The sequence below is a fragment of the Hyla sarda genome, chromosome 1 (assembly GCF_029499605.1).
Source record: "Hyla sarda isolate aHylSar1 chromosome 1, aHylSar1.hap1, whole genome shotgun sequence".
NCBI lineage: Eukaryota > Metazoa > Chordata > Amphibia > Anura > Hylidae > Hyla > Hyla sarda.
This window is the reverse complement of record NC_079189.1, coordinates 217104039-217129577: the sequence shown is the minus strand read 5'-3', so window position 1 is coordinate 217129577 and position 25539 is coordinate 217104039. Positions and strand designations below refer to the sequence as shown.

General features: G+C 40.9%; 1 protein-coding gene across 6 annotated transcripts in view; it reads left to right on the top strand.

The window, feature by feature from the left end:
* Positions 1–25539, top strand: part of PTPN13 (protein tyrosine phosphatase non-receptor type 13) — a 216891-nt gene that overhangs the window by 60117 nt on the left and 131235 nt on the right. For all 6 annotated transcript variants that reach the window (XM_056568746.1, XM_056568744.1, XM_056568745.1 and 3 more), the window contains exons 2-3: positions 1348–1467; positions 16902–17071. In XM_056568746.1, the coding sequence (XP_056424721.1) occupies positions 1353–1467; positions 16902–17071 (285 nt within the window). In that variant the 5' untranslated portion in view covers positions 1348–1352. The remainder of the gene's footprint in view (positions 1–1347; positions 1468–16901; positions 17072–25539) is intronic.

The following is a 25539-nucleotide window of genomic DNA, read 5'->3' as shown; positions in this document are numbered from 1 at the left end:
CTTCTATTAAAAAATCTTAATCCTTTCAGTACTTATGAGCTTCTGAAGTTAAGGTTGTTCTTTTCTGTCAAAGTGCTCTCTGATGACACGTGTCTCGGGAACCGCCCAGTTTAGAAGAGGTTTGCTATGGGGATTTGCGTCTAAACTGGGCGGTTCCTAAGACACGGGTCATCAGAGAGCACTTAGACAGAAAAGAACAACCTTAGCTTCAGAAGCTCATAAGTACTGAAAGGATTAAGATTTTTTAATAGTAATTTACAAATCTGTTTAACTTTCTGGAGCCAGTTGATATATGTATATATATATATATATATATATATATATATATATATATGTGTATATAAAAGGATTTTCCTGGATAACCCCTTTAAAGGCTCATCTGTTTTCCATAGACTTCAGTGTTAAATTTACTGAATCCTTTTTTTCTTCCTTTTTTTTGATGAAAGAAAAAATACTTCATGTGCCATTTTTTCTGCCATCAAAAAACGGAAATGAGTGCAGACGGGTACAAACGGATGTAAACGGATTGTAAAAAAAAAATCCCATTGACATGAATGGGATTTTTTTTTAAAACCGGTTTTAATCCATTTACAGCCTGCAAGAACGGAATCAAAACGGGGATAAAAAAAAACGGGAACAGACGGCCGTGTGAATGGACCCTTACCCATAATCCTTCTCCAACCTCAGCACACGTTTCGGTATCTTTCTTGAGAGGTTGTCAAAATAACAAAAAGGCTTATATCTCAGCACTGGAGAGGACTACGGAGATTGAAAAAAAGATATGCCCAGAATCATGATGACTTATTTTATCTAGCCATGTGCTCATTTACACATTTACACCCCTGTTTTCCTGCTGACAGGACGCTTTTGAGACTGGATGTAAAAAGGGTGTGAAATGGGTTTGTGAAATGTGGATTGTTGCCTCTTTTAGGCTGTGCGCAGAGTGCCATCACTGGATTCTGGAAGGTCAGTGTGTGCCACTTAGTTTTACATGCCTATTAGGCCCTAATTTATATCTTATTTAAATCAAAATAATACCTTTTAACAGCCTGTAATATTCAAAGACATTTATCATGAGTCATATCATGGCTTACATTTATAACACAGGGTTAGGACTGCTACTCCAAATTCTTTCATTAATGTACCATTGAACCCAGGCACACATTGACGTCAAAGGGGTCTGTTGGGGTGCTGTTATTTTTACAGCTATAATAGCACTGCATTAAACTTCCTGTAGAAAATATTCAAGAGCCAAACAGAACCCCAGTGGAATTTCCAAATAATTCAAGTGTGAACAAAGCCTTACATTTTTTGTATTGCTTACACTTTTGTCTGTTCACTCCACAGATAATATGCAAGTGTCACTCGCTGAAGCTTTGGAGGTGCGTGGAGGGCCATTGGAAGAGGAGGAATTATGGGCCGTATTGAACCAAAGTACTGAAAGCTTGCAACAGCTGATCAGAAAAGGTAATGTTTCTTTAGACATCTTTTTGACCTGTTCACATTTGTTAAAAAATTTTTTTTTTACTTTTGTATAATGTCATGAGCATTTTTTTGTCTTAAGTTTTTAATTCAATTCTTCAAGAGCCATCAAGTTCATGTTATAGATAATCCCTGATCCAACCCACATAGCAAAGAAAGTCTCAAAGTCAAGTAGAAAAGTAGCGTTTCTTATTTCTGCCTTTCTCATTTTCCCTATGTATGTTAGTTTGATTATATGGATGAATTTAAGAGTTTTAAAATGTATTCTCTTTATGGTGCACTGCATAGATGGATTCACCTTTTAAGCCATTGGAGTGTTTTATGCAGATGACAAAGCGCAAAAAGTAGCACATTTTTGCACAAACTGACAACTTACACAGAAAATTGTGACTTTAACATCAAAACGCCGGCATACGGGGTTGATTAACTGTCCCATTATTACCAATAATACCAGTGTACAAGGGACAAACAATACCACCACACCATGAGCACATATCACCACCACAAACTGACCAAATAATATACCATACTGAACAAACCACTATATACACACACGAATGTTTCCTCCAATATACTGACCCATCTAGGGATATATAAGCTCTACACAGAGTCTGCAGACTACAGGTGATGTCTGTCTTCTCTGTTTGGAGTCATACAGTTTTCCTTTTCTTGGCCACCCAGCCTAGACCATAAGAGGATTCTGTCAAACCATTTAGACTCCTAATTTTTGCACCCTCCCCATATCTATACAAACTCCCATCTGTATTGCCCTGCACAATAAAAGTGCCTACTTTGTGCCCCCCATAAAGTAGTTCCCCTTTGCACCCCAGTGTAGTTGTTTGGCCTAACTGCTATATAGTTGCACAAAGTGGTAAGCCTTTCAGTGTCCCTATAAATTTATTAGGCCCCTTTGTGCCACCATAAAGCCCCTCTGGGCTCTCACATTGTAAGTAGACTGCAAAAAATAAAACACACTTGCCCCACTCCCCCAAAGGTCTGCTGTGTGCTGTAGCCTCTCAGTGCTGGTGTGAGATTGAAATTTGCGACCCGTGCAGACCTGCAACCGCTCCTCCCCTCAGCTCTCTGAAGGTTTCCGAAGCTAGAGCTGGGAGGAGCGAAGGCAGAGCAGAGGACGCAGGTCTGCATGGCAGAAAGAAGCCATGCCCCCCTAGTCTCCCCCTCCCAGAGGACGCAAGTCTGCATGGGAGAAAGAAGGCAGAGCAGGGGAGAGAGGACATACACGGCTCCTCATCTCCCCTCCCCTGCTCTGCCTTCGGAGGATGCAAGTTTCCACGGGTAAAAGAAGCCAGAGCAGGGGAATAAACCTCGGACTGGGGATGATTTCTATGTGTGAAGGAGGTGGTGGTGGTGGTGGTGGGGGACTCCTGAATGACACATGCTGGGAGTTGTAATCCCTGTTATGTGTGTGTATGCTAGTGTTTCCCAACCAGCGAATTCTGGTTTAGTAGTTTTGGAACACCTGGATGCACCCTGGTTGGGAAACACTGGTGTATGCCCTGTAGAGGTGTGGTGACCTACAACTCCCAGGAGACTACAGAGGCAGCTGCTGGTGTTATACCACAGACTGAAGACTCCTGACACAACATGCTGGGAGTTGTAGTCCCTGTTATGTGTGTGTATGCTAATGTTTCCCAACCAGGGAATGCTGTGAGTTGTAGTTTTGGAACACCTGGATGCACCCTGGTTGGGAAACACTGGTGTATGCTCTGTAGAGGTGAGCGGTCGCACAGGTGGTAAATTTCCACATCACACCAGCAGCAAGGTACAGTGATCTCTGCAGGCCCCCTTCCCTTAATTGTTACACCCCAGGCTAAATCTGTATAAAATGAAGGAAAGAAGAGAATCAAAACCTTTAAGTATAATAAAGGCCTAAAGAAGACTTAAAAGAGAAGTATTTAGTCGAAGTCAAAGGGGAACAAGCTGAGGTTATTGGGGATGGGGGGGAGAGCAACATTTTTCAGGAGATGTGGTTGGTAAATTCCCCCGGTAAGTGAATGTAAGCTTGTCTAAGATAAACCTATATCTAGCCGAAGATAAAAAGATTTAAAAAAAAAGGAAAGAATATAAGAGCAGGCTAGATAGACAGTCTTCTTCTGCATTTTTATAATAAAGCTGTGCATATTCAAAGATCCTTCACATACAGACACAATCCTACTGTCAGCCAGTACATGTCACAGTTGCAATATGTGCAGGATCCAAACAAACTGGCCCTCACAGAGTTAGAAATAATTAACTTTTATATAAGTTCTTTCTTTACTATAAGCCTATGTGCATGCACAGTATTTTGAGACTCATTTTGAATCTTAAAGCGTTACTGTCACAAAACTTTTGACATGTCGATCACTCCTGAGACCCATTGCGATCGTGAGTTACTATCCGGGGGAAGCCGACGGCATTGCGCTCTGCAACCTGGCCGGCTAGAAGATCTGTCTATTTCTCTGCATAGAAGTCTATGCAGAGAATTGTACGAATCTCTTGGCGGTCTGGGGAGTGGAGCACATCGCCACCTACTTCCCTAAATAATAACTCACAATCGCAGTGGGTCATAGGAGTGAGACCCAGTGCGACCAACAACTTTTGATCATGTGGGACCCTGTTTCTAACGCTTCTTATCGGGTAAAAATTAGTGCATATTTATTGAAGGGATCTTCAATAAATACATTGTGATCTCCTGAATATGTCACTGCACGGACCACACCTTGGTAGTCAGAGGGGACTCACACAATTGTACCAAAGGTAATGGGAAAGTGCTCCAATAAATTTTATTCATCTACAATTTTAATGGGTTCACATATTTTTTTGTTTTGGTGTATTTTAGATTAGATTAGAACAAGATGAATTGACAGTCGTGTACCACAAAACAAATCTGATTACCATCCCATCCCATTTGGGAAGACAGTCAGATTTGTTTTGTGGTACACTACTGTCAATTCATCTTGTTCTGATCTACAATTTTAATGGGTTCACATATTTTTGTTTTGGTGTATTTTAGATTGGATGAATAAGGCCCCCCTTTACACTGCCATTGTGACTCAGCAGTGCAGCAGCTGTTAGAAATAAGAGGAGAATAGCGGGAGAAAAATAACGGCATACGCAGTCTTTTTCTCATTCTACTCCCGCTAAAAAGCAACGGCACCTGACAGACCCCATTATAGTCAATGGGATCTATCGGGTCCCGTTGTTGTCCGTGGTGCCCCGTCCCAACAACAACCATCAAAGGCAAAAAAAAAAAAGAGCCTTATGGCTGTTTTTGGACAGACCGCAACTGCAGTGGGAAAGAAGCCTAAAAGTTATGTATTAGAGCACTTCCCCATTACCTTTTGGTACAACTGTGTAAGTTTATCTGCTGGAATTCAGTTCATGCGCCACGCAACCTGCTGTGGGGCACTTATACAAAACCACAGACCTTCTCATCTTAGTCATGGGGGCTGCAAAGCCCTATAACTCAGATTGTCATGCAGTATACAGGTTTGTGTTCAGCCCCCAATAGTTGTATGTACAGGTTGCGGACACTTTTTTTTTCTAGAGTAGGGCTGTACAATTATTTGCAAAATTTATTTAAATGTGATATTAGCCATGTGCGATGCATGCTGCAAAATGCTCTGATTTTAACCTTGAAATTGAATTTCGGTGGCTCAGCCCCAGGCCTGACCCACGTCCACTACCTCCCACACGACTCTCATGTGTGTCTGGTGTCCACAACCTCCCACCGAACCCAACTCCCCAGTGTGTGTGTGTGTGTGTGTGTGTGTGTGTGTGTGTTTTTTTTTTTTTTTTTCATACAGCATATTAGATTTGGCATATTAGAATATCTGCTAATAGCATAATGGTACATTTTTTTATTGTATCACTATCGAACCCGCAATATTTACCTCCATAATGGCTATATGACATTTTCCCCAAGTCACTATTTTAGAGTGAGCACAGGTCCTCTATAACATGGCTCCAAAGGTGGAACATTAATATTTACATATCTGATATCTCAAACTGAATGATTATGTCTTAACAGGTTATAGATTTATTGTGTTAGCATTTTGCTTCAGCCACATAGTATATATTACTGTGATGCCTGGCTGTGAGAAAGTTTACTAATAAAATATGTATAATCTACTATACAAACAGGACAGATTATAGAACAGGTTTATGTGATGACATCTCTGTGTAGGTGCTAGTCAGGAAATATATTATTTAGCATGCCAAACCCAAGCCTAGTTTATCAACCCTCCTACGTAATTATATGCAATGAGAATTTTGGGATGGGAAGGGAGTACTAGCCCAGATAGACATGCTACATCTTGTGATTAATAAATATGAAAATGTAGCCTGAACAAAAAAAACACTATAGAATGTTGAACATAGTAAAATATTACATCACATTGTGCACATGTTGTATAGAAGCAATTGTTTACTTTATGCCTACAAGGAAATAAAGAGGGTTGCTTGCTTTACCTGAGTTATTCTTGAATCAGCCATTTAGCTAAAAACCTAGTAGCCCCCATCTGATTGCTAAAAACATATTAAGGGGAATTTATCAAAAATGTACTTATGTACCTGCTTTTTTACCGAAAAGTCGCAAATTTTTTAGACTTTGTGCGCCAAATTTATGAAAAGTTGCATGATCAATGCTAAATTTGGTTCAGGCAGCGAACTTCTCGTAAGCGCTCTATCTCTCTGACAATCCATGTGCCTCGTAATAGCATTTGGATCAGCTGCTAGCTCACATTCTGAGTTACCAAAGCCACTGAGTGAGTGGCTAAGATGCACACACCTACGATTGGTGTTTTGGGGGGGGGGGGGGGTGCGGGGGGATTTGGGTGTGTGTGTGCATCATGGCTGTGGTCACTATTTGGCAGCTTTCTGGACATATTTTTCCCATTGCTGTTCCTCAGTCTTCACAGCTCTCACAGCGGGGATGTAGCAAACTCGATCCCCACTGTCAGAGCGCAGAGATTGGGCCAGAGTAGTGGGGATGTAGCAGACTACATCCCCACAGCGTTCAGCTGGGATCAGAAGCAGGGGAGAGCGGTGATTGATCTCGCTCTTCCCTGCCTCTTCTCTCTCACTGCGGACACAGTTTTTATACATCCCCGAGTCAGGGGGACAGAGGAGCGGGGAATTTTTTTAACTTTACAATATTGATTTTTTTCATGGAGAAAATAATGAGAGGCCACTAGTTTATTTTTTATGTCTGGTTTGACCTGGCCTGTCATTTAGACTTTTTTTTTTTCCGTCCGTGAGACTTCGCATTTGACAAAACAGCGACCACTGCATACTGTGGTCTAAATGAGGCTCCTTGAGAAATAGCGCTGCTGGACTGGAAATCTTGGTCTCTTAGGAATATAACTACAACTGACATAACTAAGGAGACTTAGGTAGTAACAAACAGCTAACGCAGAGCGTATTGAGGGATGATTTCTTAGAAACCAGTGCTTCTACAATATTGGTTATACAAGGAACAATCAGTGCATTAGAAACTACTACTTGATAATAAGTTGGTCCCCAGATGTGGAGAAGGCCATCTGTATTGATGTTTTCGTCATGGTTTGAGATGAGGCAGTGTTTTCAGTCTTCCATTTTCCTCGAGGTTGGTTTGTAGGTAATGAAAAAGTTGTAGCTAATGCATTGGTGCCAGGGTGTTCTGCTGAAAAGGCAGATTCATCTTTTTCTGGTGAATAGTTCTGACTGATCTTGTGTCTCAGCCAATAATGCATCATCTAGAAATTGCCCATAAAACTGCTGATATGGCCCTACAGCTGTAGTTGCACTGAGAGTAATGGTACCTGTATTTATCATTAATGTGGCTGCAATGCTTGAAAAAAAATTATTTTATTACCGGGTCAGAACAAAGTGCATTGAAGTGCTCTGGGCTGTAAGCCTTTGCCCACTCTCTCCACCCTATCCCTCACTGATCCCAGGCCCTGCACAAAATATCGCCAGAGTTTGGAGAACCCTGCCATGGCAAAGGGAGAAACAAAAACATACTAACACATGACTGTAGCACACATAAGCTGTATTGCACTTTCCTAGCGACTAACGGGGCTATCCTAAATGTCAAATAGTACCAGGCCTATAGAGATATAATGTTAATGACTGAGTAACTAACCAAATAGATAGTAGTCACCCAATCTGCACAACAGTTAGCCCACAGTCTGGTACTCTTTGACATTTAGTGTAGCCCTGCTTGTAATGTGGTCTTTAGGTGGGTGTGATATAGCTTATATGTGTGTTTGATACACATTTATGTAATACATTTGTGGTTGTGCTCCCTTTTTTCCCTGCTGTCTTTTCTCTATTGACTGCTGCATTTGTGGTTACAAGGTTGCTGTGCCCCATACTGCCCATACTTTTGTTTGTGTTCCTTGTAGGTTTTATCCCTCAATCCACGAACTAGTCTAGTAGCCCTTCTCTGAAGGGCCACAAAGTGCTCAATACAGTTTATTCTAATGACAGTAACATGTGTACATATCCTAGACTAGTCAATGGTGCTGTTAGAAAAGATGTAACCCATCACAACCTGTTCTCATCACAGTTAACTGCATGGTTACCTGCACAATATCCTTTTTGCTTCTTCACAGTATAAAAAAAAGTATGGAGGGGGCTTTAAAATATATATATATATATATATATATATATATATATATATATATATATATATATATTAATTTATTATTTTTTATTTTTTTTATTGCTTCTAGACCGGTACTAGACCATGGCACAGATTTATTTTTCATATCTTAATAAGCTGAGTTGTGATTGGTTGTTATGGCAAAACCAAACTGTTTTGGTCCCAGGTAGATTGATGAATCTATACCTACAGTTCCAAAAAGCTTGGTAACATATGGACCATTTTAAAGAAAACATAAGTGGGCAGGAAAAACACATTTCTTGTATTTCTTTCATGTTCAATTGTAGGTTATAATAGAATGGCATACGGTAATCCTAAATCAAAACATGGCAACAGATAATTTTTTTGGGAAAAGACCACTATTTAAAAGTCTGCATACCTTTTAGTTCTTTTTAATGTATATTGCCCTCTTTAGCATCAAGATAGCTTGTTGTTTTTTTTTTTTTGTAATAGTTATCTGAGTCCCTGTGGTATAGCTGCCCACTTGTCTTGGTAAATGCCTTCAGGTCACGCAAAGTCTTTGGTCATCTTGCATAATCCACACATTTTGAGAATTTACCAAAGCGGCTTGGTAATATTAAGACCAGGAGACTGCGATGGCCACTATAGAACCTTCAGCTTTTCCTGCTGTAACCATCTGAGGGTCAACTTGGCCTAGTGTTTAGGGTCATTGTCATGCTAAAGAGTCTAATCACGTTTTGTGTAGAAGAATGCAAATTACCTGCCAGTATTTTCTGCTATTTTCAGATTTTGGACCGTATTTATTTTATTGCCGTACTAAATACCATTACAGACCACTGTTTTCAGTCTGGCAACAAAACCGGATACGGAGGGGTGTAGTTTCCAAAATAGTATGCCATGTGGGGTTATTTTTTGCTGTTCTGGCACCATAGGAGATTCATAAATGTGACATGCCTCCCGAAAACCATTTCATAAAAACTCACTCTCCAAAATTCCACTGTCGCTCCTTCCCTTCTGAGCCCTCTAGGGCACCCGCCGAACACTTGACATACACATATGAGGTATTTCCTTACTCGAAAGAAATTGTGTTATGCATTTTAGGAAGATTTCTCTCCTTTTATCCCTTGCAAAAATAAAAAAAATTGGGTCTACAAGAAAATGCAAGTGTAAAAAATGAAGATTTTGAATTTTCTCCTTCATTTTGCTGCTATTCCTGTGAAACACCTAAAGGGTTAAAAAACCTTTTGAATGTCATTTTGAATACTTTGAGGGGTGCAGTTTTTATAATGGGGTCATTTATGGGGTATTTCTAATATGAAGGCTCTTCAAATCCACTTCAAAACTGAACTGGTCCCTGAAAAATTTCGATTTTGAAAATTTTGTGAAAAATTGGAAAATTGCTGCTATACTTTGAAGCCCTCTGATGTCTTCCAAAAGTAAAAACATGTCAACTTTATGATGCAAACATAAAGTAGACATATTATATATGTGAATCAATATATAATTTATTTGGAATATTCATTTTCCTTTATAAGCAGAGAGCTTCAAAGTTATAAAAAAAAAAAATTTTTCACCAAGAAATGATACAAGTATGGACAACATTTTACCACTAACATAAATTAGAATATGTCACGAAAAAAACTGTCTCGGAATCAGAATGAAAGGTAAAAGCATCCCAGAGTTATTAATGCTTAAAGTGACAGAGGTCAGATGTGCAAAAAATGGCCGTGTCCTACACTGAAAATTGGCTGGGTCCTTAAGGGGTTAAAGAGTACCTATCATGAACTTATCTGTCCCTAATTGCCTGCCTCTCTTATCTGTCCCAGACTCTTCCTGACTCTAATCCTACTTTTTTTTTTCTTCTAAAACTTGTATTCCTACCTTTTATTAGTCCCTTCTTCCCTTGCTCAATTCACTGCCATCTGTGAGAGAGGAAGGGGGAGTGGCTCGGCAGGCGTGACATCAGCTGAAGCCTGCCTGGGCTCACTTCCGCCCTTCTTCCTCGCTGCGGACTGGCTTGTAATCAAGGTGGGGGGTCAGCTTGCGGTGCCCTCGGGTGCTGTGGGCCGCCTGATAACTACGGGGGGGGGGGGGGGGGGGGTTGGGTGCCGTGGGGCGCTGTAATTTGGGGTTGCTGAGTTCCATGTAGCAGGAACAGCAGCCGTCTGGCCTGCTGAGCACAGCGCTTTCTCCTGCCTGTCTGACAGGCGGGAGTAGCGCAGTGCTCGTCACGTGTTTCGGCCGCAGGCTGAGATTTCGGACTCATGCCAGGCCGGCATGAGTCCGTGATCACTAACAGACTAGTGGCCGAGACATGTAGGGAGACCCCTGTGGTGGGATTTCCCGAATGAAAAAAAACAAAACATATAAATAGACATTTTTAATAAAGACATACATTTAGGAACTTATTTATACATTAATTTACAAAATATAAAAACTTTTTTTTGGTGACAGGTACACTTTAAAACGTTTATGAAACTTTGTTAATAGTTTAACTTTTAAATGGCCTTACAAATGTTGGGAGTGTGAACATTAGACAAGTGTATCATTGTGAGTTATGACATGTGTAATCCCCTGCACCAGCCATTTTACAGACAATAATATTTTTTGTGAGAAGTGTCTGATCAATTGTTTCCTACCTACAGTATAATTACTTTTATTACATGTCAGTCAGTTCTGGAAGGTGTGAGAGATGTATATGTTTTCATCTCTCCTATCTCTTAGTCACTAGTTAGTCTATTCCCATGTATGTTTTTAATCACATCTTATTACATGGGGTGATTATTGACCAAGCAGGCCGATATTGCCTGTGTAATAGGGCCCAGTGTTCATCTGACAAATGTGCAAACCCAACATTTTGACCTTCCTAAACATTATCAGCCGTCCGCCGCACATCTCACCATGTGTTCCACATGACTAAATGAACCTTGTGAAGTCTCTGTAAACAAGCGCCAATCACAGAGATTGGTACTAGAGTATGGGACATCTGTAACTATATCACACTGTGGTCCTATATCAGACACCAGACAACCTCATCAAATATGAAACCTATTAACCACTGTAATCTGAAGAAGGGGTATAAGGCCCTGAAATGCGTTATTTCCCTATTTTGTATATTTAGGATTGAGGCGGTGCCTGGGGCGACCTCTATTTTGAACAGTATACATTTTGATAACTAGTTTGTAAGGATAACAATGTCTTAAATTTAAATTTTTATCATCAATGCAAAATACTCTTATAAAGTGGCATTCGCTACCTGTGAATAGTCCATGTGGGTGGTCCTAGTCTCAGTGATGCAGTCATGGCTTGCAAGGCAGCGCCAGTGGTATCTTCTGCATATACGGTAAAACTTGGTGTAATGGCTTTGTTTTTATCTGCTAGATGACTGTAGCTGGCTGGATCTACCATGTGACTATTCACAGGTAGCATGCACCTCTTTATGACTTTATTTTTCTGACTTTTTGGATTGATACAAACTTTCTATCATCCTTTATAATTCTGTGGTGGCATTGTAGGGGCTTTATATGTGATAACAGGTTTTCTTAAAGGGGTACTCCCATGGCAAACTTTTTTTTTTTTTTTTTTTTTAACCAACTGGTGCCAGAAAGTTAAACAGATTTGTAAATCACTCCTATTAAAAAATCTTAATCCTTCCAGTACTTTTTTTGGAGCTGTATACTAAAGAGAAATCCAAAAAAGAAATGCATTTCCTCTGATGTCATGACCACAGTGCTCTCTGCTGACCTCTGCTGTCCATTTTAGGAACTGTCCAGAGCAGCATATGTTTGCTATGGGGATTTTTTTTCTCCTGCTCTGGACAGTTCCTAAAATGGACAGCAGAGGTCAGCAGAGAGCACTGTGGTCATGACATCAGAGGAAATTAATTTCTTTTTTTGGATTTCTCTTTAGTATACATCCCCTAAAAGGTACTGGAAGGATTAAGTTTTTTTTTATAGAAGTGATTTACAAATCTGTTTAACTTTCTGGCACCAGTTGATAGAAAAAAAAAAAAAAATGTTTTCCATGGGAGTACCCCTTTAAAGGACTATTGCATAGATTTTTTTTTTCTTTAACTGTGCCTCCTGGTTCTCCCGCCATTGCTGCTGTCCTAGGGTCAGTCTCTGCTGTGAAGCACATCCTTGTTTCAGTGTCATCACATAGACCTTCCCTGCAGCCAATAGGCGACCAATGCTGGACAGTGCTGAAGCCACTGATTGGCTATGCTGGCAGGTCCTTGTGCTGACACACATACTTTGCCGCAGTCGTGGCCGCTGAAGTTATAGAGGAGTGAAGAAGGTTAGTATAGTTTTTTTTTAAGTCAGATTAAAAAACACAACTCCAGAATACAGCTCTAAAACTGGCCATATATGCCATAGCTGTCAGACAAACAATTCAATTGTTTTGGTGACAAACATTTGACCCAACTCTATGCTGAACAATGCTGCAGTATTTTCACAGTATGTAATTTAACTTGTCTTCATTCCATAACTAAAGCTGTCCATGGAGATAAATGTCCATCAAATAATTGCTTAGGCGACAGCTGTTTTTTCACAACTCCCTAAATATGCATGTTTACTTCAATGGAGAGAAATATTAAAACTGCAGCCTCACCCATCGGAAGGGGCTTATCTCCTATAAGAACAAAGGCTTGGGCATGTTGAAATTCATGATGCCCAATCTATTTCACCCAACATCTGCAGACTGGTGCCCCCATACTGAACAGATTGTCTGTTTGATGGGTTCACTGACTAAATTGATATGTTATATAATATGTGTTGTCAGCTTGTAGGCTGTGGATTGAATCCAACTCTACTACATATCTGCTGTCTCAAATAGTTTTAGTTATGGGACCGAGAATACAATGTGGTTGACAGCCTGGAAAACCTTCTATTGAATGCATTCTGTGAGTTAGGCATTAAGTCCAGGCCTTGACAAATCCCAGGAGCCATGTGACAATGTACAACTGACATTGAACTCTTTGGTTGAGGTCAATTTAAAAAATTGTGTTCCAGACTACTGAAGTTGTCTTATCTGTTGATGTTTGTTTCTCTAAACCATAAAATTTGACATAAACATATTGGAGAAATTATTGTCGGTAAAGTACAGTAGAATTTGTCAACAGTTTAGTAGTTTAGTCTCATAGGAAGAAAATGACTTCCAATTTAAACAGGTTGACTGTAAGGTTCCTTTCACACTATAGAAGTTCACACGTTATAAACGCCCATTTGAAAATCCATTTTAATTTAAACGTGCGTTAAACAACCCCATTTTTAAGTCTATGGTGTTTTTATATTACACATTATGACCCGTTATAGCCCGTCATGAATAGCGGACGTTATTTGTGATGGGAGAAATAACGTGACATGCACTAATTTTTTGCCCGTCACAAGAAACGTGTAAATTAACGTCTGTTATTTATAACCTTGAAGTCTATGGCTGACATACGTTAGGAAATACACCCGTTAATGCCCGTTATAATCGGGCGGCCGATGCTGCTGCTAGAATGCTTTTCACATATAGCGCTGCAGCGGCATAGGTATATAGAAGCGCTCCGAGGCTACATTATACTTGCGCTGCAGGGGTATATATTTAATGCACCGGCGGGTGGTATATATTTATTAATGCGCCGCTGGGGGGCTAGATATATAGGCTATATGTCTGCCCCCCCCCCTGCAGCACTATGTATCTTGCCCCCACAGCGCTTTTAATATACATATGGCCCTTCTAGTCATAATGTTCATTTTTAAATCTCCCTCTGGGAGCCCTGATTGGCTCATCGGTACCGGCCATTCAGGGCTCTCCGCTGGGGATTCAAAAATTTAAATTAAAACACACTGATACTTCGCAGGGTTGCGGACCATGCCGCCCGCTCCCCTGCTTAATAACTTCAGATCGCATCGGGTCTCAGAAATGAAACCTGGTGCGATCAATTCCTCAGCCCCTGTAATACAACCCCCATCATGGAACAAACTCTGTTCCATGATGGGGGTAGTAGTACAAACACTAATGTAGCCTCCCCAGCTGTCTGCAGACTCCCGCAGCCAGGGAATTACTACTCCCATCATGGAAACAAGTCTGTTCCATGATGGGAGTAGTAGTAGTCCCGGCTGTGGGAGTCTGTAGGCAGAGGTGTTTGGCCATACATGAGGGATTAGCGGATGAATATTTATTCAGCCGTTAGCACCCGTTATTTCATCTGTTATTAAACCTCCGATTTTACACAGAAAACAGACGTTTAATAACGGGTGAACTTCATAGTGTGAAAGAAGCCTTAGATAACACTAGTTATTTATATTCACAGAAATAGTGTTGTATCATGGTTGACTTCAGATGAAAAACAAACCAGAAGAGGAGACAAACCACACATCCAGAAACACAGTATAATTTTAGAATTTTTTTTCACAGGCTTAGATGCCAGACTTGCTAAGTCATTGCAAAGTTGAGGTTAGGTTAATCGTGTATATGCAGTGTTCAGTATAAAGAAAAAGGATGTAGCAGTTTGTTGACATTTGTGGTGAGTTATACCAGTCGCATACAAAAACAGGCAAAATTGGCTGGTAGCTTGTAAAATGGTGGAGGTATGTATCACAAAGGCTTCTTGACATAAGACTGGAGTTTCATTCTGGTTTTTGGGAGTGAGTGAAGGTTCTGGACATAGTCACTCCCATACTCCAGTTCTGGTGGTGTGTTTGGCCATATTCGCATGATGGAATTTCCGAGCAGAATCCAGCAGAAAAATTCCACTCAAATTCCGTTGCATTGATTGAGTCCCATTGGTTTCAGTGCAATTCTACTGCACCATGCACACATCTGAATTTCTTCAGCAGAAATGCATTGCTGTATATGGAAATGACACATTTCTGAGCGGTCCTATCACTGACATCTTCTGCTGGTGTCTGCTGTTTGCGCAATGTCTGCCAGAAAATTTTCAGGTGGACATTCCGCATAAATGCCGCTGTGTGAACATGGCCTTACAGTCCTGAACCTGATCTCACAGGTGTATGAGCACTGCCAAAGTGCAGCAGAGAGAAGTTGTTCTGAAACAAATCCACTGGTCTGTGGTATGTTAAATACTGATACACTGCACCAAAAAGACTGACTTTGAGACTGAACGTACCATGTTTGGGTGAGAAGCTCAGAAGTTTATGTAAAGAACCTGATGTGAAGGGCATGTTATACCACATGCTACCTAAGACTACTGAACTAAGGCACCTGCCTGTTTGGGTCTATTTGCTTGCTGGCAAGATTGTTTGGAGGGTCCCATTTTACAGTATATTCTTGGAATAAACATATCCTATAAATTAGAGGGAATGAGAAAAACAAGAACTTAGACTAAAAAGATTAATTTGATCACATTCCCGTCAGGGCTACCTGACAATCCATTGTCTTGCCATCTGTCATCGGGAAAATATTTCAGCATGCACGGTACTTTGTTCCCATGAGAGATAATCCACAGAGGAGTTTGGAAGCTACTGATTCCCCTCACCCCATTACAACATATGCATGCCCTGCCATATATGCATGTATACTATTGGGGAATCGGAAGGAATAGCATGTTTAGTCAACAGCTATCTAGAACTTTTAGGATGGATGTGAGATTTCATTGTTCTTCTAACCTGCTATTGTGGTTTTGTAAGTTCTGTTCCGTGTACTTTTTTATTAGCTGAGACATTACGTCTTGAGGCTGGCCTTTACACATAAGAAATGTCTATTGATTTTGCTGATAAACTAATGTGTGTGTTATAAAGCCAGGTTGACAGATTTTCCCACAGCTGTTAATGGGGGGCAGTAAGGGTAGGCATGACTGATATCAACAAGCCTAGCGCTTCGTTCTGTAGGGAGATAAATGTCTGAGGGGACCGTGCGCAGTGTTTTTGCGACACTTGTCCGAAATAGCCGTCATCACCTTCCTAATGCTGGCCATTAAACTTTAGGTAAAAGAGGGGTTGGGGGCCATTTAATCTGCTTGGGGCCTTTGAATAAGCCAGAGCATTGCACATCTCACTTATTGTTTTTTTAAATCAGAAATTTTTCATTAAACAGTTTTGCATAAAACAAACAACATGCAAATACAACCCCCCCCCCCCCAAAAAAAAAAAACAAGCTTCCCTCCCGCCCCCCAACCCCCAAGTCGCGTGTCTGACCCTCCCATTGGATCTAAGGCAACATAGCGGAAAGTAAAGTAATACAGCCTTGGGCACAACAGAAAGAGATTATATCGTACAACCATATTGCATAAAGGTGATCAATATGTGGAAACGCATAAGGGCATTGCAGGAAAGTACTGACAATGGAGTAACCCACATAAAAGAATAAAACTACAGGACACAATACACCAGATCAGACAGAAAACAATAAGACACCAGGAACAGAAAAAGTACGAGCAAGACAACAGAGTACATTTAATGTGCAGACCCCTCAGATCCCCCAGTAGCACCTCCATGGGGGTCCTCCGTAAATACGTAGATGGTAACCCTGGGGTATCAATCCAAGGGCCCCAGATGAGTTCAAATTTACGCATGGCTTTCTGTTTGCAATACCCCCCTTTCTCCAGTCTAATGATATGGTTTAATTTAGTAATCAGCTCAGATATAGTAGGAGTGGAGGCTCTCAACCAGTGCTGTGCAATTAACTTACGGGCCTGATATGGAATGCACGTCTCACTTATGGTGTTTTGGTAAAGAAGTTATAGATGTGTTTTTACAGTATTTTTAATGGATCCTTCTTTGTACTTGCAGCATTCTTTTTTTTTATACTATCATTACATCAACTATAGAATAATTTTGTTAACATTATTGTTTCTTTCGTGTAGCGGACCCTGCAAGTCTCAGCTTCATCATCTCTCCCTGGTCTCTGCTCCTGCTGCCCTCCGGAAGCATAACCTTCACAGATGAAAATGTTTCTAATCAGGACCTGCGCGCCTTCACAGCGCCCGAGGTGCTGCAGACCAAGTCACTGTCATCGCTGGCAGACATTGAAAAGGTAACTTGCTCAACACATTGATATTGTTCACTAGCAAACAAAGACCCTCTTTAGAAAAGAATTCCGAAAATACATTCCAGACATTGCCAGGGGACGTGTAGAAATGAAGTTGGGCTCTGTTCTTTAGGAAGTGAAGTTCCTTGACTTTTGCTGCCTCGGTAATATTTTCTGTGAATAGTCATTGTTTATAGTTGTCAGCATATTCTTTTATCTGTGCAATACTTACTACGTTATTAGATGGCATCTAGTATTCTCTTTTTCACACAAAGAACAAAATGTTCTATTTTGCAAAGCTGGTATACTTGTGAAACATACAATGGTTATTGTTAATGCAGGTATTTACCGGTGCAGCAACCTAGAGCATGGTTCAGTAACCAGAAAGCTGATGCCTTGCTGACCGCACATAGATACCAATCTAAAAGGAATTTGTTAATGATTGGTGTTCTGTGGTCTTAATAGATGATCACATTATGAGTAACCTGTTTCTTTAACCCATTAATTACTAGATTCTGTTTGGTCTTCAAAGTGCTTTTAATGTGAACCTCTCCTGTGTTAGGCTGGGTTCACACCACGTTTTTGCTAAACCGTTCCCCTATAAGTTTTCAATGTGAAAACCATACGGAACGGTATTAAAAACCGTATGCATTGACTCTCCATTGAAAACGGTATGCCAAACTAGGCATCAGGTTGTGTCTGTTTTGCATCTTGTACGGTTTTGTCTGTTTTTTTTCTCGTACCCAAAACCGTAGCCTACCACTGTTTTTGGGCCGGGAGAAAAACCGTATGGAAACCGTATACGTTTTTTTAAAAAAAAATGGGAGTCAATGGGAACCGTACAGAACCGTATGTGCGTACGGTTCCATCCAGTTTGCACCAAATGGTTTTTGACACCAAAAGTTTTTTTTTTCTTGGAATTTCAATCAAACAAGTGAAACTTTATTCATAATGGAGTGAAAAGTTAAAAATGTATACTTTTTTTCTTAAAAACGGATGCAACCAGACATAATTTTTTTTAAAACCGTAAACGGTTTTCAACCCTAAACGAGTTAAAATTTGTGCACACATTTTGATTAAAAAGAAAAAATACTGTTCTACATATCTACAGCAACATGCAAATCTATTCTAGCACTGCTGGATTTTCAGCTTGCCACCTACAATCCATCTCTTACTTAAAAAACTTGCTTCTTTTCTGCATGGAGTGGATAGTGTTAATTGTCCAAAGAAGTTAAGGAGTTCTTTCTAAGGCTAAACGACCATTCGGCACTGACCTGTTCACTGTCAATTTGACTCTTTTTTTTTTTTTTCTTTCTTCTTTTTTCTCTTTGCGCCTAATGAACCCTAAATGGGTTGGAGTACAACTGACACCGCCGGGTCCTGATGGATCCCATTAACTTGACTGGAGTCTGATGGGTGTCCGATATTATATAGGAGTTGAGCAGAGAGAAAAAAAATTAGGACATGCACTATCCTTCCGACGGAATGACTGACGGAGCTCCCTTTACCGGAGCACAATGGCACTTAGTGGGGTAAATAAGTGCCATTCTATAATGTCATCACTCATATAAATTGCGCATCAGCCTGTTTAATAGGACCATAAGAGATGGTAGAGAGTGGGAGTGTAGTCTGACATACTAATCCAAATTACCTAAATGTTCAAATTGAGCCTACAACTGGACAGCTAGGTTGTCAAATACAAACCTTTGAATTATATTCCCAGTATTATTCTCTACTTTAATGCTTGGATATCACACCCCCAAGGGTATAATCTCTTTGAGTTTCAGAATGTAATGCCTTTTTATTTTCATGTAACCCTCCTCGTATTTTAAAGTCAATGAAAACATTCACTTTAAAATACATTAAAAAACATTAAAATATCAAAAGCCACAAAAAAAGCTTGTAAAAAACACACTTTAAAAAACGTGGTGCTTTTTTAAACAAGCCAGAAAAAAAAACCATAAAATCAGCGCAAAGGAAGCATAATAATACATTCACACCATGAAGCTAACTGCCTCCCAATATACAATAAAATCTTGTGCTGTATTGGAAAGCTTGTGTTGCACTTCTATTCCAGTCGAAGGCTGATAATTTTTTGCTGTATCCCATTAAACTGTATTTTAGCAAATGGCACACAGATGGTTACAGTTTACCACAATCAGTCTCGCATTGCTGCTTCATTTTTCCATTGGAAAAAACTCCCAGACATCAAAAACAGGAAGTGGATGTGTTCATATTTTTGGAAAAATATCTCTAAATGTGTGACAAGCTGATAACTGTATATCCGTAGATGTATAAAGACATGTATGGTATAATGTATTTTAATGAGCATATTAGCATATAGTGGCACACTGACTTAGGCTGGCCATATACATAAGATACAAGCTGCCTCCCCTGACCTCTATCCTAAACGCTAACCCATCCTTCAAGGCCAAGCATACTGTGTACTGACACCTTTGCCATCCTGGGGACAGTCAGTAGGCCACAGTACACATTAGATGGTTGGCTGCTCCTATCCTATCATTACCATATACTGAAAATAGAAGATTGCGGCCGGACGCCGATGCGGGTTCGGGCACGGTAAGCATCAAACTGATCAGCGTCCCCCACACTACCAGCCAGTACCACTGGTTAGTGTGGGAGGAGCAAGCTGACAGTTTTCCTTTAAATACTGTGGAACCACCATAATTTAGAAAAATACCGTGATATACATTTTTGGTCATACCGCCCAGCATTATAATGTGTATGGTTAGTTCAAGTTGAGCTTATGTAAATCCTTCTATATATTCGCGGACAGCGTTTTTACTTAACGAAAGCTGTCCATTCGTTGTTAGTTTAGATATTAGTTGGAAAATTAAAGTAAACCAAAGCTTTACGCCTTGAACTTGACCACTTTTGTTTCTGAATTGCCTCTGTAAAAGTTTGCTTTTACTTTATACACATTGGAGCACATTTGCAAAGGTGCTTAAATTCTGGTATGATTTGTGCAAAAAAATGTAATAAAAATTTTGTGTGACAGCACAATATTTAAGGGGTACTTCGGTGGAAAACATTTCTTTTTAAATCAACTGGTGCCAGAAAGTTAAACAGATTTGTAAATTAAAAAGAAAAAATGTGTGCAGCTCACAACCAGGTATTTGAGGTTATTGTGGTTAAAGGATTGATCCCCACCAATCCAAATAGGTAAAAACTAGAACAAAAATTAACCACACCTCAAGAATACCACCCTAGGGTACACAGTGAATAATTGTTTGAGACAGATAGTTTTGAATAAAATGCAGATTTTTATTAAAACGGCATTAAATCAATGAAAAACCTAAATGGTTAAAAATATCAGAGCAATGTCAATGTTATCTTAAACTTTCATTGGTCCCTAATGACAGAATTAGAAAATGTACCGTATATACTCGAGTATAAGCCGAGTTTTTCAGCACGATTTTTCGTGCTGAAAACACCCCCCTCGGCTTATACTCGAGTGAACTCCCCCACCCGCAGTGGTCTTCAACCTGCGGACCTCCAGAGGTTTCAAAACTACAACTCCCAGCAAGCCCGGGCAGCCATCGGCTGTCCGGGCTTGCTGGGAGTTGTAGTTTTGAAACCTCCGGAGGTCCGCAGGTTGAAGACCACTGCGGCCTTCAACAACATCCAGCCCCCTCTCACCCCCTTTAGTTCTGAGTACTCACCTCCGCTCGGCGCTGGTCCGGTCCTGCAGGACTGTCCGGTGAGGAGGTGGTCCGGTGGGATAGTGGTTCCGGGCTGCTATCTTCACCGGGGAGGCCTCTTCTAAGCGCTTCGGGCCCGGCCTCAGAATAGTCACGTTGCCGTGACAACGACGCAGAGGTGCGTTCATTGCCAACGTAATTCTGCGTCATTGTCAAGGCAACGCCTCTATTCCGGGCCGGAAGCGCGGAGAAGAGGCGCCCCCAGTGAAGATAGCAGCCCGGACCACCTCCTCACCGGACCACCTCCTCACCGGACCACCTCCTCACCGGACAGCCCTGCAGGACCGGACCAGCGCCGAGCGGAGGTGAGTACTCAGAACTAAAGGGGGTGAGAGGGGGCTGGATGATGTTGAAGGCCGCAGTGGTCTTCAACTTGCGGACCTCCGGAGGTTTCAAAACTGCAACTCCCAGCAAGCCCGGACAGCCGATGGCTGCCCGGGCTTGCTGGGAGTTGTAGTTTTGAAACCTCTGGAGGTCCGCAGGTTGAAGACCACTGAGGGCGAATGATGAGAAGAGGATGATGAAGGGGGGGGGGGGGGGGTGTGGGGATGATGAAGGGGGGTGGGGATGATGAAGGGGGGGGGTGTGGGATGATTACAAGGGGATGATGAAGGGGGGATGTGTGGGATGATAAGGGGATGATGAAGGGGGGATGTGCGGGATGATAAGGGGATGATGAAGGGGGGATGTGTGGGATGATAAGGGGATGATGAAGGGGGGATGTGTGGGATGATAAGGGGATGATGAAGGGGGGATGTGTGGGATGATGACAAGGGGATGATGATGATGATGAGGATGTTAATGACGGGTCTGGATGATGACAGGGGGGGATGAGGTATTTCCCACCCTAGGCTTATACTCGAGTCAATAACTTTTCCTGGGATTTTGGGTTGAAATTAGGGGTCTCGGCTTATACTCGGGTCGGCTTATACTCGAGTATATACGGTATGTATAGCAACCACCTAATATAGGATATTCTGTAGATATTAAAAGTAAATGCAATTTTTCAACGGCATATAGCAATAATCCGGAATTGACTATTAGCCTTTTTCCATCACAAGTGCCGGACTAATAGTCAATTCCGGATTATTGCTATATGCCGTTGAAAAATTGCATTTACTGTTAATATCTACAGAATATCCTATATTAGGTGGTTGCTATACATACATTTTCTAATTCTGTCATTAGGGCCCAATGACAGTTTAAGATAACATTGACATTGCTCTGATATTTTTAACCATTTAGGTTTTTTATTGATTTAATGCTGTTTTAATAAAATCTGCATTTTATTCAAAACTATCTGTCTCAAACAAAATTATTCACTGTGTACCCTAGGGTGGTATTCTTGAGGTGTGGTTAATTTTTATTCTAGTTTTGTAAATTAATTTTATTAAAAAAATCTTAATCCTTAATTATCAGCTGCTGTATGCGCCACAGGAAGTTCTTTTCTTTTAGAATTTCTTTTCTGCCTGACCACAGTGCTCTCTGCTGACACCTCTGTCTGTGTCAGGAACTTTCCAGAGCAGGATAGGTTTGCAATGGGGATTTGTTCCTGCTCTGAACAGTTCCTGACATGGACAGAGGTGCCAGCAGAGAGCACTGTGGACAGACAGAAAAGAAATTCTAAAAGAAAATAACTTTCTCTGTAGTAAACAGCAGCTAAGTACTGGAAGGATTAAGATTTTTTTAATAGAAGTCATTTGCAAATCTGTATGACTTTCTGGGACCAATTAATTGAAAGTAAATTGTTTTCCCCTGGAGTACCCCCTTTAAGCCACCTTCCATACAGCACATTTATTATGAGTTTAAGCCACTTTAAAAAAAAAAAATTTTATGTTGTGTCTGAAAAGGGGACATCCTCAGCAAATAGGGGCATGATATTGTGCAAGATTCTGGCACAGATTGAAGGGAATCTGTCATTGGTATCACTAACCTATTGGTACAGTCTTATAGTGCTAGTGATACTGATGACAACTGTACTTACCATTCCCTGATCCGTGGCCTGTTTTGGAGATATTCCTAATTTTCTTAATATGTTAATGAGGTGTCATGTAGGGCGTTCCCAAGCCCCAGGTGCATGGTGGCATAGGCTTGAATCTTTTTAGAAAATGCTTCCTTCCCTGTGTGTGATACTCCTTTGCTGCGGAAGGGAGCTCCACTCTACAGCTAGACCCCTCTCCTCCGCTGTGAAATCTCTTTCTGCGAATGTGGAAGAGAGGGGTGTAGCTGCAGAGTGGAGCTCCATTCTGCAGTATACGAGCATTTAACACAGGGAAGGAAGTGTTTCTTAAGAAGATTCAAGCCAACACCAATATGTACCCAGGGCTTCGGAACGCCCCCAGTGCACCAAGATACCTCATTAACCTATTGAGAAAAAAAGGAATATTGCCGTAACTGAGCCACAGGTGTGGAAATAGTATGTACCGTCGTAATCAGTATCACCCGCGCTATGAGGCTATAACAATGAGTTATTGTGGGGGACACAGTCTAATAATTAGACAGTCTAATAATGCAACTGATTTATTATACAGCATGAGCCACTGTGATAACTCTGCCACATTATTGCATCTAGTCTTAGTTTACATGTCTACTATGGTGCATTATATTTTTGTATCAAAACAATTTTATGTGCCGTCCTGGTCTGAAGATTTCAGGTAACACATAACACATGGAAATTGTACTCATTCCAATGAAGCAGAACAGGATGCATGTTCATATTGAGTGGTCTGGCTACCATCCCCCCATTTATAAACCGTTGTCTAACATGCTGTGGATGTTTTAAATGCAGGGTAATAGAGAAGACCCTTTATTTGCAAACATTTAGCAATATTTAAGCCAAAGGTTCTTAATCAGGCCTCTGTTTAGGTGATGAGATGTGAGGAGTCTATTGCCGCTACACTAGTGAGGATTAAATAGGTAACTGGTGTCTGAACTATTAGACTTGAATATTTCTGTCATTATGATTGAACGTCACCTATACCATTTGATGTGCAAATCGATTTATTGATCTAGTTGGTATAATAGAACATTCCTTTTTTTGGCTACTACAAACAAGGCTGATTTAACTTGGCACCAAAAGATTGGTCTTCAAAGGAAATCTGTCAACGGTTTAAAGCCCTCAACTGATGACCATTCCATATAGATGACAGGAAGAGAAGGGAAAAGATACCTAAAGTACCAGTCATGCAGATTGCTTGACCAGAAATAAAAGTCCTATAGCACCCCAGGCACCAATATTACAATTCAATGCAATGACTACTTCTCCAGAACCTACTACAAGCTCTGAGTGACAACTGTCCCCTGACTAGACAATATAGCCTATCACACCCCGGAAAGCTCTGTGTGGCACCTCTAGTGTCCAATCCGAAGACTAAAGATGTCACCCAGGGGTAGGAGGTGGTACTGGGGAAGCATTTATTACAGAGAGCTCTGGGCTATTAGAATAAGAGGTCTGCCCCCTGGACACCTGAAATATCCGTGCCTGGGATGCTTTAAGAATTTTTTTTGGTCTTGCAACCTGCAAAACCACAACTTTAGGTTTGTTTTAACTCCTCTTCCCATCATCTGTAAAGAACAGTCAGCAGATTTGAAGGCTCAGATTCCCTTTAATCCAAGATCTTGGTGGAACCCCTCTTGAACAATATGCAGTGTTTAACACCTGTCCATACTATAGACCTGTAGGGGCACACACATATATGCAGCTCTCCAGTAAAAATGACGTCTGCGGCACATTGTATCTGCGCAGAAACTGTGACTGAGATAATGGCATGTCACAAAATGTCACCTTTTAGTTAGCGTCACCAGCCAGTGGTGCCATAGAATTGTAACCCATGGTCATCTGACTCCCACTTATATTCAGTTCTTTATTGGCATGCAAAAAAAAAAGCCACATCCAATATGTAAGTACATAGTCTGATTTTCTTAGCTATAAATTGTTTTCATAGTGTGTGGGCTGCAGAGTCGAGTGGTTACTGCCCCTACAGTCATGGCTGTAAATGTTGGCACCCCTGAAATTATTCTAGAAAATGAAGTATTTCTCACAGAAAAGGATTGCAGTAACACATGTTTTTCTATACACACGTTTATTCCCTTTGTGTGTATTAAAACTAAACCAAAAAAGGGAGGAAAAGAAGCTAATTGGACATAATGTCACACCAAACTCCAAAAATGGGCTGGACAAAATTATTGGCACCCATAACTTAATATTTAGTTGCACAAAAATAACTGAAATAATTCGCTTCCTATGACCATCAATAAGCTTCTTACACCTCTCAGCCGGAATGTTGGACCACTCTTCCTTTGCAAACTGCTCCAGGTCTCTCTTATTGGAAGGGCGCCTTTTCCCAACAGCAATTTTAAGATCTCTTCACAGGTGTTCAATGGGATTTAGATCTGGACTCATTGCTGGCCACTTCAGAACTCTCCAGCGCTTTGTTGCCATCCATTTCTGGGTGCTTTGTGACATATGTTTGGGGTCATTGTCCTGCTGGAAGACCCAAGATCTCGGATATAAACCCAGCTTTCTGACACTGAGCTGTACAGTGCGACCCAAAATCCGTTGGTAATCCTCAGATTTCATTATGCCTGGCACACATTCAAGGCACCCAGTGCCAGAGGCAGCAAAACAACCCCCAAACATCATTGAACCTCCACCATATTTCACTGTAGGTACTGTGTTCTTTTCTTTGTAGGCCTCGTTTTGGGTAAACAGTAGAATGATGTGCTTTACCAAAAAGCTCTATCTTGATCTCA